This window comes from Osmerus eperlanus, chromosome 3 (genome assembly GCF_963692335.1).
Source record: "Osmerus eperlanus chromosome 3, fOsmEpe2.1, whole genome shotgun sequence".
In the NCBI taxonomy this organism is placed as follows: Eukaryota; Metazoa; Chordata; class Actinopteri; order Osmeriformes; family Osmeridae; genus Osmerus; species Osmerus eperlanus.
The window spans coordinates 3,735,869-3,753,429 of NC_085020.1; the positions used below are offsets into that span (position 1 = coordinate 3,735,869).

The following is a 17,561-nucleotide window of genomic DNA, read 5'->3' on the forward strand; positions in this document are numbered from 1 at the left end:
AGGGGGATAGGGAGGGATGGGTGTGTGTGTGAGAGAGAAAGAGAGAGTGGGGGGGGGTGAGTCTGTCTGCCTGTCTTTCTGTTGCGATGCAGAATATTTTCTCTGTGCTTCCCTCTAGTGGCTGTTCTGGTGAACTGCAAGTGTCAGAGCATGCTCACTCACTGGTCCGTAGAACCAACCATGTCGGGGAGTCAGGTGGCTGAGCGGTGAGGGAATCGGGCTAGTAATCCGAAGGTTGCCAGTTCAATTCCCGGTCATGCAAACTGACGCTGTGTCCTTGGGCAAGACACTTCACCCTACTTGCCTCGGGGGAATGTCCCTGTACTTACTGTAAGTCGCTCTGGATAAGAGCGTCTGCTAAATGACTAAATGTAAATGTCAGCGTAACAAACCAGGTGCGTTTCCTCAAAACTAAAGGTTTCCACCCAACTCTCCCTGCATATAGGAACTGAAAGGAGGAGGGGGATATCAAAGCAGAACAGAGAGAAAAGTTGCATCGATCCAATTTAAATTTAACATTTAACAAACATTCCCCAGATGAGGGTCAGACAGGTGTGAATCACAACATGTCCTTAGCGGGGGGATCAGAGAAGTCAGCATGTCTCTCTTCCTCAGGTACAGACGTGACCCCAGACTGGGTCTCTGGTTGAGTCTGGACCTCAGGACCTGCTGAGCTGTCAGTGTGTGAGGAACGGTCGTCGTTGGAGATCTGGAGCATCGGGGTGCTGATCTGGCTTTCCCCCAAATCACTGGCCACCCTCAGCAAGCAGCTCAGCACCATGTCCTTAGCCCGGCCAGCCTCCAGGTTCCCCACCCGGCTGAGCTGCAGGGTGATGTGATCCAGGCTGGTGATCACCAGCTCCGAGCCCAGGAGAAGGCAGGGAGAGACGGGGTCGCCTGGCCCGGGGGCGCCACCCCTGGCCGAGCTCTCCAGCATGTACTGCTTGTAGAGGTCCAGCAGCTCGTGCTCCAGGTAGCGGTTGAGCAGGGAGTTGGAGAAGGGGCCTTCCCGCCCCTGGAGCAGGAAACTCCGGTCCCGACCGCTCCCGGCCCTCCAGCGGGACGAGCCTCCTTTCAGCACGCCCGGAGCCTCCCGCAGGAAGGGCGTCTCCGGGAGGAATTCCTCCCCCGCCGGGGGGACGTCGCAGGAGTGGATGAAGGGCCGGTCGGGCCGGCTCTCGCTGCAGGGAAGGAGCGCACCGTCTGGGGTAAATATCGGCAGCACCTGGTCCCCCCCGATGTGGAGGTCGCTGTAGTTCTGGCAGATGCTCTGGCAGGAAGAGGGAACCAGGAAGGGGGCAGGGGCAGGGGAGAAAGCCTGACCGGGGATCTCCATCCCTGGGGAGATTGGTCTGCCAGGCTGGGGTCTCTTCTGTGGTGGCAGAGCCCGGTAAGGAGGCACCTGGGGGGGATGAGGCTGGATGCAATCCCCTTCCGAAAGACTCAGGCTCTGGGGCTCTCGGGGGAGGGTGGAGTACCCCCGTCTTCTCAGCTGGTCTGGGGAGGGCGGGGTGGATAGCAGGGGGGCTGCGGAGCTCTGGGACCCAGTCCTGATGACCTGGTCCTGGGGGACCAAGAAGCTCAGATCCTGGGGCTCGGTGTTGTCCTGGTCCGGGCAGAGCGCCAGCCTCCACAGTCTGCTCTCACACAGCATGTCTGCAACAGATAACACAGCTAACAACACAACCGGACCATCCTGGATAATACATTCACAGAAAGGCTTATATGCACTGTCTGTTCCTGTAAAGCTATGTTCGTTGAGTAAAGCATTTAGGGTGGCATTATTGACATTCCAACTGGCATGTTTTTGAACCACAGACAAGCATCCTACAGGTACATGTCAAACCATGCGTAGCTAAATAGAGGAGTTAGTTCATATTCGCAAGTTAAGTACTGACCTGAAAATACAACTGCTTCTGATGCCACTGCTCTTTTCAACTGGGATGCTAACAGTCAACGTGGTTTTGTGAGAGATAAAGAGAGAACGTGCGCGTGTGTGTGAGTTTGTTTCTAGCAGCTGGGTGTACCCCTTGATTTATACAGAACAAAAGGGGAAGCAAGAATGGCATTTTGCAATTGCCTGGTTGGCCTATATTTGGAAACGAAACCCCTTGAGTTTTGTTTTCTTGGTGACAAGGGCAGGTGCGTGGTTTTAAAGCAGAAGGAAATTTCCCTTTCAGTTGAAATACCTGATAGATCCTATTACTTTAGATAGACTCATGTAAACCCACTTCACTTTTCTTGTGCGGCTGGAATGGAGCAAAATAAAGAATAGCTGGCGTCAATTTAAAACTGAATACGCATCCCGTCCGTGTCCTAACTCCGCCACGATAACAGGAAGCGTTGTTCGGCACTTGAGAGGTGTTATGTAATCCCTGTACTCTACGTATTGTTTCGTGGGCCAACTGGCCACCCTCATTACATGTATATCACCCTGATGAAAGTATACTGTGAAGCAGATTATTGTTGAACGAACAGTTCAGAACAGTTGAACGTGTGGACTAACGGAACGTTACACATATGTTTACAATTAAAATGAAGGCTAGATTCATGTAAACGATTGTTGAAGTAGTCTGTCAGTAACAATGCTAGTGAGAGTAGGCTACTTGTGACAGTCTGACCAGGCCATGTCAATCAATAAGTCATTATAAAGAGGTCCTCACCTGGAGTCCTGGACAGAAGCCTGTTTGCCATCTGTCCACGTGACTGGTTTCAATAACCCACCCTGACAACAAACTTCTGAATAAGATGTGTGCAATGGAGGCTGAACTTCTCTATCTGGTGTAAGAGATATTGGTTGAAAGAAGAAGAAAGCAAAGCAATGTGCCCTATATGCTGTGAGAGGCTGGGATTTTTCCGTTGTAGAGACCATTGTGTTTGCTTTCTGGTCTGTGCTTCCTTCATTAGGATTGATGGAGATCCTTACAATGGCTGGCAGCCAGCAGAGAAGCATGCTCGATGAAGCCTCCCAGCACTGCAACATGAGAACACACTGGCTTTAACTATTCAGTGTGAATTGAAACCTCAAGAGATATTATCCATGAATCAAACTGTTTTCCATTCCTCAGACATCATGAATGAAATGCAGGTGGGTGATAATTTGAGGTTACTTTGTGAAACATGGAGTGGGACTATGGCCCTTAGGGGCCACTTCCTGAAGTTTCTGTGATCCTGTGGTTTTTCTGACTCACCACTTAGCGGCCATCTTTAATCCGATGTAACGACATGGCTGCCTATTCATTTTGGTTGAGGGGCGATTCTGAGGTACGTCCTGCAGCACTAGAGGCCATCTGACACGCGACAGCTCCTCAATAGTAATGAGACACGAGCAGGTACGGTTACAGTTGCTATGGTGCTTCTCCCTGACTCCACAACTACAACAACGGAACATAGGGCTGTTAACAACATTCCGCAGTCCAGACTTTCTCTACCTGAACTCAGACAATAAAGCATTTCAGCACCATGGACAAGGTTACTGTAACTGCGTCTTGTTGTTAAGCACTCTGGACGCATTTGGACGTAGATTCCTGACGGACGAACGAAGTTTTTGAATGTTGCATGCATGGATATGTTAAAAGGACATCTCTGTCAAACTAGCTCTCTCGTCTTCAATTCAGCGTCTCTCCGGGTTCGAGGATGTTTCGGAAAATCAACAACGCGTTCCGTCCGAACCAGCACGCGGCCCGGGCCGGGGACCCCCGGGGAGGAAGGTCGGAGCAGGACTACCACAACGCCTGTACCGTCAAGCTAGTCCGCAGCACCTCCATGCTCGTGGTGGGCCAGAGGACGCAGACCACAGTCGGCTCCACCTTAAAACGGAGTAAGAGTTCCGTGAGCGTGGAGTCCACCACGGCCCTGTACTACTACCAGAGACAGGAGGACCAGATCTGGCTGTACTCCCAGAAGCAGAACTGTTTGGAGTACTTGGAGGAACTCGTTGCCCTGAGAAGACAGTACACTAGGAGTGTTAACGACCTGAAGAGCACAGAGTTGAAGGCCACAATCTCTTCTAAGAAGAAACCAGCGCCTCCCCCGCCGTCCTCTAAGAAAACGCAGGTAGTTCCTTTGTGGCCTTCGCCCTTGCAATGGTAACCAATGTATCTCTCTATACCTCAATGTCCTCAGCTATTCTCTATACCATATTCTTATTTTCTTTGCATCCCTGAGTATTATAAAAGAACATAACAGTACTATCAAAACGATTACTAAGAAACTGCTGCTCTAACATGCAACAAGGGGGGGGGGGGAAGGGTAAAGAAAACAAGCTTAAAATATGATTTTTTTTTGTACAGATTTCAGAGGCCAAGCCATCCGCCCCTCCTGTTCCTAATGAGGAGAACACACTTGAATTCTTTGACTCTGTCATCGCCAGCTGTGACTCTGAGCCCGCGCGCAAACCTCACATAGATGACGGACATGCCGACGTTGATTTCATCGGTGAGTGACTGAGATTCGACCAATTACCACTTTGAAGTAGGCTAATCTAGAGGACCCTACTGTTCCTTTCTATAATGTCATGTTATAATAACATTCATTCATCAGACACTTTTATCCAAAGCGATGGACAATATAGGGGATCTACAACATCTTAAACTGCAATGGTATGCTCTAACCACTGATATACACTGAGCTATACCCTTTCTATTTAATTAATCCCTTTTCTCTCTCTCTCTCTCTCTCTCTTTCTCTCCCTTTCTCCCCTGTCCAGTGGCCACCAGCACCATCGAGCACGACCTCCACTCCAACTGGGTCATGCGCGTACCCCGTGGGGTCATGGATGAAGCCCAACCCACGGCCCCGGCAAAAGCATCTGGGAAGAAGAACAAAGCGAAGAAGGACCAAGGCGGTTCCACCAGCAGCCGGAAACACCTTCAGAGGAACCCCATCCACCTGCCCAAGGTGGTGGAGAGCGCCTTCCAGACCCTGCGCTTCAAGCCCAGACTGAAGAAGAACAAGGACTGAATGTGGTTTGGTCAAACAGTGGCTTTGTAGTTTCAGTAAAGCACCTGAGGGGGGGGGGGGGGGTCTGTGGGCGGGGGGGGGGGGGCTCTGTGGGGGGGGGTCTGCTTACGGCCTCCTGGAACACACACCCTGAGGAAGGCGGTATCCCACAGCTACACTGTCAGGACACTCTGAGACACATGGAGCCAGTTTGCCAATAAACTTTCCGGAACCGATCCCAGACTTCTGTCTTAGCACATTGGGGAACCTCTCGGAGGAAGGTCAGGGGTCATGGACGTTCCAATTGGTCAGCGGTTGCTACCGGATACCCAAGGCGTGTCAGTCAAGTCACCGGTGATGGATGATGCAGTCGATCGAGCTCTCTGAACCAGGCCTGGCTGCTTAATGAATAATTCATAGCCAGGGTCCTGAGGACTGATGTACCTGTCATTTGATCCATACAGGTGTACGTAACATACCCTTGAGTGTTACTCACCTATTGTCCGTTTAGCTTACCTAACAGATGACTCAGCAACCGACTGTCGGTACAGCTAGACAGTGCGCCAAACGTCTTCACTGTACATGTGGACAATTAGAGGCTCTTAAATCTTTCATGTTTCAAGGGCACCTTCCATGTAGACCGACGGGCCTACATCATACAATGACAAACTTTGGTATGAATGAATGTACCTGATTGTCACACAAACCATTGTGTTGAGAAAAGTTCTTTAAAGACATAATTTTTCTTCTTGTCTTTGTTTACAACTTTGTGACTCGTATTGTTTGTATACATTGTTTGTTTGCATTGAATTGTTGACATTGGTTTCTGTAGCATCATTTTAAAGAAGATCATGTTCGTATAGGGAAAAAACTGCAGAGAAACACAACTTAGCAACTAACTAAGTGTGGTCTAAAACATATTGACAAACTACATCATTTCTCTCTTCTTTATTACGAAAAAATATATATGTACACACACAGGCCGTACAAACACGATTATTAGCTGGTTACAGTCAGTTCTTCTCCAGCTTGGCCTTGGGGCTGAAGAAAGCAGACATGGTCTTCATTCCGCTCTTATCCACTTTGGCCAGACTTTTCTGAGCTGCACTCATTTTCTTAGGTGGCTGAAGAGAACAGAGAACACGTAACAATATCACGGCTCGGCGACCTTGAGTGTAGATGGCAGAAACCTTGTAACATCTCCTCACGACTTCCCTTTTCAAACAGTCAGAAAGAAAACAAACTTTCCAAGGTTGCCCTCTCAGGACCTGTGGATTAGAGGGCGACTGCAGAGGAATCGCAAATGGAGGTCACGACCCTTAAGGCTGCGCCGACAATGTCACATGTTGCCTCAAAAAAAGCATCTATAAAGCTACAAAGCACTCGCATCCGTTTGGATATGGAATCAGATGGGTTGTCAGGCATCCTCTCCGCACCCCCTACATCTGTTTGTGCAGTGGCTCTCTCCCTCTAAGCTAACCCTTGTGTTATCTTCGGGTCATTGTGACCCATCAGTCATTGTGCCCCCCCCCACGTGTTGCGACAACTTTACCCAATACAAAAAAACAAATAAAAGCATTTTCTTTTAACCGTCGGGCTGTCTCCCCCCCCCCCCCCACAGCCCGAAGGTTAAAAGAAAATGCTTTTATTTGTTTTTGTATTGGGTAAAGTTGTCGCAGCACAACGATGGGTTGTTGTGAGCCTTCGGCACAAGGGCTAACTCACTTTGCGGGTGAAATCTGCGCTGTTGAACTTGGTGTAGTCGTCTCCTGCCTCCAGCGGCTTGTCGGACAGTTTCCTCTTCTGTTGAACACGGGACACGGATGGGGGGGGTTATTCATAAGAGGCACCCTTCATCACTCAGAATCCTCCCTCCCCCTCCCCTCCCCGGGCTATGGACTGGTTGCTATGGCGATGCAGTGACACACTGCCACAGCCTCAGTGTCGTGGCAACCACCGTGCGACAAACAGGGATGGGAGGAACTGGACCAGGGAGGTGAGTGTGGTGGGACTGGTGAAGCCAAACAGGGGAACAGCAGCACTCTTATGTCTACAACAGCCCACGATGCCTACAAACTTTGACTGTGAAAGCTATTCATGCAAGAAGGTGGAGGACATTAGGAGATGAAGTCAGGGAAGGAACCTACACACTTTTTACCTAAGAGTGTGAACCCCCCCAAAAGTTACCAAATAAATAGTAACTCCTAAACAAAAAAAACAAAAAAAAAATATATATATACAGTATCAGTCAAAAGTTTGGACACATTTTCCCATACTGTATATGTGTATATTACATTTATCTATAAGTGTTTAACAAAAAATACTTTTAATTAAACTAAACAGGAAAACACAGCAAAGGCGTGAGGCTGAATAACAAACCTTTGACGGAGGTTCCTCCTTCTCAGGGGTAACAAGTTCAGGTAACCTGCCGAGCACATAGAAGGAGCGAGGGATGTACTTGTTAAGACTGCAGGGCCATTATACACCTGAACAACATGGCCTTCACCTCCCGTTTCAAAGACGAGGTGCATTCATCCTGTTGTGACAGAGCCTATTGAGCCCCGTCCAGGAGAACTCACCGCAGGTGGGCGAGGAGGGCTCCGCTCAAGTCTCCGCTGACGTAGGCAGACAGCAAGCCGTGGGCGTAGCGAAGGTAGTCCTCTGTGTCCCCGCGGAGAGAAGACAAAACACAGTTCTGGAGGTCAGCAAATACTTTATACAAATGTATTTTATTATTATTTAAAATTATATTGTATTTTTTTACATAACGTAATACCGCTTGGTTTCGAATGATTTCATACAAAGACATCTGGTTTTGGTCTGTTCTGGCTGTCACGGCATCTTTGAAGTACGTGAATGAAAGGCAGGATGTTTGCATCGCAAAGGCTCTGGGCCCCGTTCGTCGTAAGGGTTGAAGCTAAGTTAATCAATTGTCCCTTTAGCCCGTTAACATTAGCGAGATGAGTGAGAACAGCAAATATCGGTTCGTCAACGGCTGATCCGCATCCAAATCATGTGGTTAATTTCAATCAGGCTAAACTTATCAGGGAAATTGCACGTGCACGTCCTACTTCAAAAGGCAGGAAAGGTCGATCACCAAAACCGTGATTTTCTAACGGTATGATGGCGGAAAAGACGAAAGAGAGAGCGGTGATAGGCTATTCTCGCCATCCGAGCAAACTATTATAATGAGTCCAGACAATAAGCATGTTATCATGGCTAAGTCAAACACCGCCACCGCGGCCAGAGCAAGACAAGCAGCTTGGCAAAAAATTGCCGATAAGCTAAATGCGAAAGTTTTGGGGAAATGTATAGGCTCATTTTAAGTGCCTCATTACCCCAATCAATCAGATCACATTTCTTTAAATGTGCCTGCTGGTATAGGCTTAATGGAAATTAATAATCAAATGAGATCTTGCTAGCGAAAATAATGATCTCAACTCTTTCAGAATAAGTAGGCTAGATAAAAACAAGGCCAAAGAGTATCTAATTGATACGAATTCATAGACAATTATGAGGATATATGTAGGCTACTGCGCTTATATCATGTACTATATATGTGTATATGAATGTAGGCCTATGTGTAAATCCCTCTTTGATTTCATTGACTGGGACATGGCCAGGGAATATGATGAATTGATTCATCAGCTGGTTAGCGCCAAGTACACTTTTCTTACAGCAACGCATGCTGCGACTTTGCCAATGTTTTCTGCATCGCCTATACTGTATAAAAATGTAGCCTAGCCTACCTGACGCAAAAAAACCTCAAGGCTATGCAGTCTGAAGCACAGTTAAAGTTTCAAGTATTAGTGTGCTTTATTGTCAATTTCTTCACATGTCAAGACATAAAAAGGAATCGATATGACGTTTCCCACAGTGAAACATATAAAAAGCACAGGCACAACAGATAAGACAAGACATTTCGTAAAACATAGCGTTACATATTCACATACAGCAGCATAAGCTCATAATAAAGCATAAAGCTTGCTGCAGCGTGTGATATTTGCAATGTACAGCCCGAGAAGGTCTTGCAAATAAATGAGTCCTTGTCGGCTGAATCGATATCGCTCAAACAAGAACTCATCCGTGTGAAATAAAGGATCTTGGCAATCGCGAAGAACTCTATTGGTATGGAAAGCTAATCGAACTAAAATATAGCTCCTTGGTCAACTGGGTCTCTCAAAAATGGAGCTGCCATGTTATTTTACGGGGGTGTGGCAAGCTTATCCAGCTACACTTACGTTAGCCTGCTCTGGAGCAGGTTAGTGCTAATTGATATGTTACTATGGTGATTTATCGAAAGTTGCTTCCACGAACCAAAAAGAGGGGCGTTTTTTATCTTAGCCTGAAAATTAGCTCGCTTAACCCTCGTGCTGCCTTCGGGTCACATGACCCAAAGGTTCATAACGAACCATCGTTGTGTTTACCCAATTTTACCCAATACAAAAACAAATAAAAATAATTTTCTTTTAACCTTTGCAATGTGGGGGGTCTGAGACAGCCCAACGGTTAAAAGAAAATGCTTCACTTTGTCTTTGTATGCGGTAAATCTGTCGCAATACGACGGTGGGTCACAATGACTGATGGGTCAGAATGACCCGAAGATAACACAAGGGTTAACCGCTTAGCGAGCTACGACGAATACCCCTCTGGTGCCCTCTCATGGACAACGTGTCCATGGATGCATGGACTTAGGAGGTCCATGCATCCACAGGAAGTCGTTAAAGAACGTTAGACGTTTCAATTGCGGACCTTTTACATGTTCTTCAGGAAGACTGACTCACCATCAAATGTGTGAGTGTGTTATGTGTGTATGTTATGTTTGTATGTGAGTATGTTAAGTATCTATGTGTGTTGTGTGTATATGTGTGTGTTTTATGTGTGAGTGTGTGTGTGTTATGTTTGTATGTGAGTATGTTAACCCTTGTTTTATCTTCGGGTCATTCTGACCTATCAGTCATTGTGACCCACCGTCGTATTGCGAAAACTTTACCGCATACAAAAACAAAGTGAAGCATTTTCTTTTAACCGTTGGGCTGTCTCAGACCCCCCACATTGCGAAGGTTAAAAGAAAATTATTTTTATTTGTTTTTGTATTGGGTAAAATTGGGTAAACACAACGATGGTTCGTTATGAACCTTTGGGTCATGTGACCCGAAGGCAGCACAAGGGTTAAGTATCTATGTGAGTGTGTTGTGTGTATATGTGTGTGTTTTATGTGTGAGTGTGTGTGTGTTATGTTTGTATGTCAGTATGTTAAGTGTCTATGTGAGTGTGTTGTGTGTATATGTGTGTGTTTTATGTGTGAGTGTGTGTGTGTATGACTCACCGTCCCTCGCCTCTGACTCCAGCTTGACTCTGACGTAGGATGCTGACTTGACTCCGTCTCCTACAGAGATGTTGGCATTTCTCAGGGCCTTCACCGTCCTGTCCACCTGTAAAACACAGTCAAACTATTAACTAACCCGTATCCCAACTTAAAATAACACGAGCACTAACTCTACAAACACCAGGAAGTTTTAACTCTGTATTTCAGTTTTTTTTTCTAACGTTTTGCTAATGAACAGTTGGTCATTTTAATCTGTCATTGTTTGCAAACCTGCAAAGTTAGCAAACAAACTGGAGTGGTGAAATAAGCATCATGCTGTTATTTGTCACACTGAAATGTGTGTGTGTGTGTGATGTGTGTGTGTGTGTGTGTGTGTGTGTGTGTGTGTGTGTGTGTGTGTGTGTGTGTGTGTGTGTGTGTGTGTGTGTGTGTGTGTGTGTGATGTGGAGGATTGTGCTTTAGGAAGGAACTGAGTTAAAGCACACCTTCTTCTTCAACCAATCCAGGGTCTTTTCCAGGCTGTAACGATAAAACTGCAGGCCCCCCACCTCTGTCAGAGAGGGAGAGAGAGACACAGAGAGAGACAGATAGAGAGGGAGCATTAGCAACACTGACACTGAGTGAGGCCGTTAGCTCAGCAAAATCCACAAACGTAAACAGAGACAGCAATGCTTTTTATCAGTTGTCATTTTGCCCTAATGGTTTATGAACATTTGTGACTGTAGTTTTCAGTGTAGATTCAGCGGAAGGACATCTGACCTTTCTCCTCTGCTATGTGATGCACGGAGGCCAGGGAGCGTGTGCAGTTGAGCAGCCTGGTGCATGCTGGGAAATCCTCATCCATGACCATCTGATTCATGGGTTGGAACTTCCCCTGGGGACACAGAAAGGTTTATGGCATCACAATGAGAAGAGAACACCTAAAGGATGATTACATAGTAGAAGGGACATAAAGTGGCGAAAACAACAATGATGTCACAATGATATGACATCATACCAACATTACAAATGAAAGCCGAGTCCTACACTGTGACATCACAATCATCAACACCACATTCTATAGACAGACTTGTAGTGATGTGTGACATCGAAGAACAGAATAACACTTGTAAATTGTCGGATTCACTTTATGATACCAGAATGTGTCATAATGAATAATGACAATATTACCTCTTTTACAGCTTTGACCAAATAGGGTAACAGAAGGTATAGGGGGTCCATAGGGGTAACATAAAGCAGTCTCCCATCTTTGGCAAAAAAGAAAAAAACACATTCAGACTTGACTGGATTAGAATTGTCAACCATGTTTAAGCTCTTAGTATCAACGTATACTAACCTCTCTGCACTGTTTGGCCAATGAACCAGGAGTGGCAGTCTTCACTGAAGGCTTTAACCTCATACAGCTGCACATCCTCACTGCCCAGCAGATACAGAGAGGCTGCACCTGGAAGAGGCACAAGACACACACACACACGATAGGGAAGTACCTGACTCTTCAGCGTCACATGCATCAACAGTCTGTAAGTACTGTAGCTATAGTTGAAGCCAGGTTCACGACGAATCGGACAAAACAAGTTTGCTAGCAGAAAGTTTTATTACGCATGGATAACTAACTGCAATGAAGACGGCTAGTTGATACCTGTTGATGGGTTTCTGAGTCTTACAAACGTGGAGTCGACGTCATCCTTCCTTGTTTCAATGGCTGAGTCTGTTGATCACAAAAAAAACAGCATAGCCAACGACAGTCTACAGTCAATACAAACACATGTTAAGGTTAATACTCGCTCCAAATGCCAGCAATGTTAGCTAAAAGTGTATGACAGTAAATCAACTAACAGCTAGACTGTATGTTGACTAAAACATCTAGGCGGCCGTGCTATATTAAGCTACTTTATCTATGATATGATTTTTACTGTAATTACTAGATAACTAGCCACTCTGTTAGATTATAGCCTGTTAAATGCACGGTACCTGCTGCAATTGCGACCCATCTGTCATTCTGTGAAAGTGGTGTGCGTTTCTTTTTTGTGGCCATTGTGTACAATTTAGAGATGTTTTGCTAGCTCCCTATACTTATAACTGTAGGCAGCTAGCTAGCTAGCTAGCTATAAGTGAAGTGCAGTCTTTGACTGTAGTTTACTAGCTAGTAGTCGCTAGCTAGACTGTCGTCACTGTAAACAGTCCGCACTGCGCAGCAACTTGTGAAAAGGCGGGTAAACTTGCCTGTTCCACTCCAAAACGGGATCTGGTTTGGAGTGGAAAAAAAATAAGAACCGCAATCTCTGCCGCTACCAAATGTAGAAAAGAAACCGCAGCTAATTGAATTTATATTTAATAATACTGAGTGGCATTATTTCGAAGGACGGCTTGATTAAAGGAAACATCCGTTTTAGTATACACAGTTTTTTATTTTTTTCATTCCCATCATTTTAGGAAGTGGAACATTCCGTGATGTCATCTTAAAGGTGCATCAATTGGGCTTTTAAGGAAATTTGGATTGAAAGTAATCCGTTGTATTTTATTTTTTTGTCATAACGTCTTTACATCGTTTGATAGATTGATAGCCACGTAGATTGTTGGCAACGTTACTTGTCCGGTTTTATTTGCTACTCGATTTACATGTCTTCAGGTCTGAAGCTGTTTCATACCAAATTCACTAGAGGACGCCAAAGAACCATGGAAAGAAAGATAGGCTACAACACTAAAATTGGATCGGTACCGCGAGACGCTGTATGACATGATCAAGTATATTAGCATATTAAGGTACGTGTTAATAGTCAAAAGGCTTTATTAGTCCCGAAACAGTGCTCAATAAAATGAACATGATCAATCCGTCTTCCTCACACGTGTAAAATAATCCACCGTAAGTCAATGTTTCTCTTAGTCTGGACAATCTTATTTCAAACCCCTTAAAACACATATAATCACACGTCATTACTTGAAACGTCTGGTGGTTGTACAAGCTGACCCAGTCCTTGCATTTCGCATTTTCTAGCAGACAACAGTGTTTCTAGAAACGTGTTTGGCATTTGAAGTTCAAGACTCAGTTAGTAGGCCATAGGGTTCTCAAGGTTTGGAGATAGGAAGACGGATATACACACACACACACACACATATCATGGAAGTGTCATACAGGATGTAACATTATATCTCCAAGTTGGTTTCCTGTGAGTCACTAGTTGCACTTTTTTTTTTTACAGAGTTTACTGTGTGAGAAAGAGAGAGAGATGGGGTACTGGGGCTCTCAGATCATTACTAAGTTTCTAATTTGAACAGCTCTGTGTCTCCTGCCACTCACTTCCTGTCCATTTCCATCTCAGTAGGCGTCATATGATGGCGTCACATGATGACAGCACGCACCTGTGGACTCAGTGTGGGACTTGGCATGCTGCACACTTAAGACGACAATCCAGCTATATCAGTTGTATACCAAAGATGCTCTTTTCTTGTTGTTAAATGGTTCTATGGGGAGTGTTGATGTTGCTCTGGTCCTATCCTGGTCCTAGCTGCACTAGTTCTAGCTGCACTGGTTCTAGCTACCCTGGTTCTAGCTGCACTGGTTCTAGCTACCCTGGTTCTAGCTACCCTAGTTCTAGCTACCCTGGTTCTAGCTGCACTGGTTCTAGCTACCCTGGTTCTAGCTACCCTGGTTCTAGCTGCACTGGTTCTAGCTACCCTGGTTCTAGCTGCACTGGTTCTAGCTACCCTGGTTCTAGCTACCCTGGTTCTAGCTGCACTGGTTCTAGCTACCCTGGTTCTAGCTACCCTGGTTCTAGCTGCACTGGTTCTAGCTACCCTGGTTCTAGCTACCCTGGTTCTAGCTGCACTGGTTCTAGCTACCCTGGTTCTAGCTACCCTGGTTCTAGCTGCACTGGTTCTAGCTACCCTGGTTCTAGCTACCCTGGTTCTAGCTGCACTGGTTCTAGCTACCCTGGTTCTAGCTACCCTGGTTCTAGCTGCACTGGTTCTAGCTACCCTGGTTCTAGCTACCCTGGTTCTAGCTGCACTGGTTCTAGCTACCCTGGTTCTAGCTGCACTGGTTCTAGCTACCCTGTTTCTAGCTACCCTGGTTCTAGCTGCATTGGTTCTAGCTACCCTGGTTCTAGCTGCACTGGTTCTAGCTACCCTGGTTCTAGCTGCACTGGTTCTAGCTACCCTGGTTCTAGCTACCCTGGTTCTAGCTGCACTGGTTCTAGCTACCCTCGTTCTAGCTGCACTGGTTATAGCTACCCTGGTTCTAGCTAGCATGGACCTAGCTACCCTGGTCTCAGCTGGTCCTAGCTGGTAAGATAGTCATGGGGGATGGATTGAGACAGAAGATGAGGGCGTGGAGGGGTTGAATCTCCCATAAAAGACGTCCATAACGTGTAATCTTTGGATAATTCTGACGTGGGCCACTGAACTTTTTCCCACCCTGACCTCGATTTAGATGCTTCATCAATCAGGTCCATCGTTGTTGCCCCTGACGTAGACCAGAGGTGGGATACCTTTCCATGCTCCAACCTCCCAAGCCGTCCTCAGCCTGATAACGCACCAGCAGGTCTCCAGGCGCTGTTTCCAAAGCTCCTGTGTCATCTTGATCTCTCTATCCTGAAGGCACCCGCTGCATGGCCCGTTAACAAGTCCCTAATTAGCTTGTTTTGCTAACGAGGAGGGGAGGGGTGTGTGTGTGTGTGTGAGGGGTGCCCGGCTGCTTTGAAGCAGGGCCAGGGAGAGTCCCTATGGGTGGAGGCACAGCACAGTGGAACACTACGCAGCACAGTGGAACACTACGCAGCACAGTGGAACACTACACAGCACAGTGGAACACTACACAGCACAGTGGAACACTACGCAGCACAGTGGAACACTACGCAGCACAGTGGAACACTACGCAGCACAGTGGAACACTACGCAGCACAGTGGAACACTACACAGCACAGTGGAACACTACGCAGCACAGTGGAACACTACGCAGCACAGTGGAACACTACGCAGCACAGTGGAACACTACGCAGCACAGTGGAACACTACGCAGCACAGTGGAACACTACGCAGCACAGTGGAACACTACGCAGCACAGTGGAACACTACGCAGCACAGTGGAACACTACGCAGCACAGTGGAACACTACGCAGCACAGTGGAACACTACACAGCACAGTGGAACACTACACAGCACAGTGGAACACTACGCAGCACAGTGGAACACTACGCAGCACAGTGGAACACTACGCAGCACAGTGGAACACTATAGCATGTATATTTATTTCTTTATATGTATATACACACAGTATATAATACAGTATACAGATATACACTATGTATGGTATACTATAACCTTGATTTTATAACATTTGATACTATACATTTTTCTCTGTTCTTGTTCCACTTTTGTCCTAACCCTAACCCTATTTTCCCCTCCAGCTGTATCTTGCTTCACCTCAGAAGTGAGTGAAAGAGAGGGAGTTCGGTTGCACTGCAAGACATTCTAAACCAGGATAGGTCTGTACATGACATCTAGACCCATTACATCGTGTCGCAGAATCTAATCAGAGATCTGTGTTTCTGGTCTGGGAGAAGGGTATAAGATGTTTTCTGCAAAGCAGGATTCTTTGTGATACATGGAGACACATGATGAAGGTAGATGTTAAACAGACAGACAGAAACAGGCTGAAGAAAGCTCTCTTTCAGTGTGTGTGAAGGACAGTCATAGGGTCTGTTTTTTTCTCTTCTTCTTCTCTTTACTCCCAGCTGAGAACAAAAGTGTTCTTTCTGATAGGCCGGCACACAGGCAGGCCCAGACAGCAGAGGTCTCTGTCCCCCAAACACGCACACTCGAACAAAGTGGGTCTAAATTTAGGTCCAGGCTAGGGTTGGGCCTAACCCCCCTCCCTCCTCTCCTCTCCTAGTCCCCCCCTCCTCAGACCCAATTCTGCCCTCCTCATCAATCATACAGCTACAAAAGAGAAATTCAGGGTAACCAAGGCTTCCCCTCTCTCTCTCTCTCTCTCTCTCTCTCTCTCTCTCTTCTCGCTCTCTCTCTCTCTCTCTCTCTCTCTCTCTCTCTCTCTCTCTCTCTCTCTCTCTCTCTCTCTCTCTCTCTCTCTCTCTCTCTCTCTCTCTCTCTCTCTCTCTCTCTCTCTCTCTCTCTCTCTCTCTCTCTCTCTCTCTCTTTCTGTCTCTCTCTCTCTTTCTGTCTCTCTCTCGCTCTCTCTCTGTCTCTCTCTATGTCTCTCTCTTTTCAAATGTATTTATGTCTTTCTTTCATCCCCATAAATGGCCCTTTAAGAAGCAACCCTCACAGCCCAAATATAAAGAGGGATTTTAGGGAGCTGGTATTTTCCTTTTTACAGACATAGAGTATTAAGCTTCTGGTGACTTGGTCACAGTGAACCGGACTCTTGTCTTCATGCATGTGTAACTTCCACACGGTCCAGTGCAGTGTGAATCAAGAGGTTGTGGGTGGCGGATCTGACCTCCCCTGAGTTTACCTGCCTCCGATAAGTCATGCCGCACTGTGTGTGTGTGAGTGTGTGTGTGTGTCCCAGTGTCTGTTCCACACACACTCACACACAGCCTTTGACTCGAGTCCTCTCTACTGATGCACTGCCCCCTCGGCAGAGGGGGTTGGAGAAGCTGGGTGAGGACATGATGTGGTCAAGGCGGCCGGTCAGGCCTCTGGAAAGACGTTTGCCTCGTGTAAGAGTGCACCTGTGGGTGTGTGTTCCCGCCGTGCTTCACTTTGACCAAAGACGCGTCGTCTTGCGTGTGTTCACAGAGCTGCTTAACACCAGTGGAGGCTTGAGGGGCCTCGGATGCCCCCCCCCCCCCCCCCCCCATGGAATTTACAGCACTTTCAAACCTGTCCACTCCCAACAGGTCCAGTTTGAAGCTGTTTGGTTTTAGGTTTTGAGTGCTTGTTCCATCCACAGAGAGTGAGGGAGCTATAGTCCACACACACACACACACACTCACACAGATGTGTAGAGTATTCCCCTTGGCAGGAGGGGCTTTTGCGTCATCATCCGGGATTCCCTTCCAAATATGGGCGGGAGTTTGAGGGGAGAGCGGGAAGAGGAATGCTCAAGGCAGAGTGGAACCCCTTTGTGATGTCAGAACATTCTAGCAGGGAGCCAGGGATTAAAACACGGCCGGTCAGGCCTCCACCCGCTGCCTGGAAAAAGGACGGGAGGGAGGAATTACTGGCAATCAGAATGCCAGGAATTCACACATCACTGCGATGGTATTCCCTCTAGAACAGCTCTGATATCTACACTAATGGACACACACACACACTCACACACACACTT

The 17,561-nt window shown here is 46.8% G+C and overlaps 3 protein-coding genes across 4 annotated transcripts; 1 reads left to right on the forward strand and 2 right to left on the reverse strand.

The window, feature by feature from the left end:
- Nucleotides 1–385: 385 nt before the first annotated feature.
- On the reverse strand, nucleotides 386–1,945 carry LOC134016180 (uncharacterized). The gene is made up of 2 exons (XM_062455572.1): nucleotides 1,899–1,945; nucleotides 386–1,656 (listed from the first exon to the last, which is right to left on the reverse strand). Exon 2 carries the CDS (start codon nucleotides 1,652–1,654, stop codon nucleotides 560–562), a length of 1,095 nt encoding a protein of 364 aa, XP_062311556.1. The 5' UTR covers nucleotides 1,655–1,656; nucleotides 1,899–1,945; the 3' UTR covers nucleotides 386–559.
- Nucleotides 1,946–2,381: 436 nt separating this feature from the next.
- LOC134016190 (uncharacterized protein C13orf42) lies at nucleotides 2,382–4,999 on the forward strand. Its single transcript, XM_062455582.1, has 3 exons — nucleotides 2,382–4,056; nucleotides 4,293–4,437; nucleotides 4,709–4,999. Exons 1-3 carry the CDS (start codon nucleotides 3,637–3,639, stop codon nucleotides 4,960–4,962), a joined length of 819 nt encoding a protein of 272 aa, XP_062311566.1. The 5' UTR covers nucleotides 2,382–3,636; the 3' UTR covers nucleotides 4,963–4,999.
- An 877-nt stretch (nucleotides 5,000–5,876) lies between these two features.
- rnaseh2b (ribonuclease H2, subunit B) lies at nucleotides 5,877–12,461 on the reverse strand. Of its 2 annotated transcripts, XM_062456556.1 has the most exons (11): nucleotides 12,242–12,460; nucleotides 11,910–11,978; nucleotides 11,607–11,714; nucleotides 11,441–11,517; nucleotides 11,030–11,144; nucleotides 10,756–10,820; nucleotides 10,271–10,376; nucleotides 7,521–7,602; nucleotides 7,321–7,366; nucleotides 6,667–6,744; nucleotides 5,877–6,065 (listed from the first exon to the last, which is right to left on the reverse strand). In XM_062456556.1, exons 1-11 carry the CDS (start codon nucleotides 12,303–12,305, stop codon nucleotides 5,955–5,957), a joined length of 921 nt encoding a protein of 306 aa, XP_062312540.1. In that variant the 5' UTR covers nucleotides 12,306–12,460; the 3' UTR covers nucleotides 5,877–5,954. The 2 variants fall into 2 exon arrangements, with proteins under 2 accessions (XP_062312540.1, XP_062312541.1); XM_062456557.1 differs by lacking the exon at nucleotides 6,667–6,744 and having other exon boundaries at nucleotides 12,242–12,461.
- Between the last annotated feature and the right edge of the window lie 5,100 nt (nucleotides 12,462–17,561).

What these genes read in the sequence shown, in the direction of transcription:
- LOC134016180 (XM_062455572.1), bottom strand. Translation starts at nt 1,654, where the DNA reads ATGCTGTGTGAGAGCAGACTGTGGAGGCTGGCGCTCTGCCCGGACCAG.
- LOC134016190 (XM_062455582.1), top strand. Translation starts at nt 3,637, where the DNA reads ATGTTTCGGAAAATCAACAACGCGTTCCGTCCGAACCAGCACGCGGCC. An exon ending in CGTCCTCTAAGAAAACGCAG is followed by an intron (nt 4,057 to 4,292) that starts GTAGTTCCTTTG and finishes TTTTTTGTACAG; the next exon opens with ATTTCAGAGGCCAAGCCATC. An exon ending in TGCCGACGTTGATTTCATCG is followed by an intron (nt 4,438 to 4,708) that starts GTGAGTGACTGA and finishes TCCCCTGTCCAG; the next exon opens with TGGCCACCAGCACCATCGAG.
- rnaseh2b (XM_062456556.1), bottom strand. Translation starts at nt 12,305, where the DNA reads ATGGCCACAAAAAAGAAACGCACACCACTTTCACAGAATGACAGATGG. An exon ending in TGGCCAAACAGTGCAGAGAG is followed by an intron (nt 11,518 to 11,606) that starts GTTAGTATACGT and finishes TTTTTGCCAAAG; the next exon opens with ATGGGAGACTGCTTTATGTT. An exon ending in TGGTCAAAGCTGTAAAAGAG is followed by an intron (nt 11,145 to 11,440) that starts GTAATATTGTCA and finishes CTGTGTCCCCAG; the next exon opens with GGGAAGTTCCAACCCATGAA.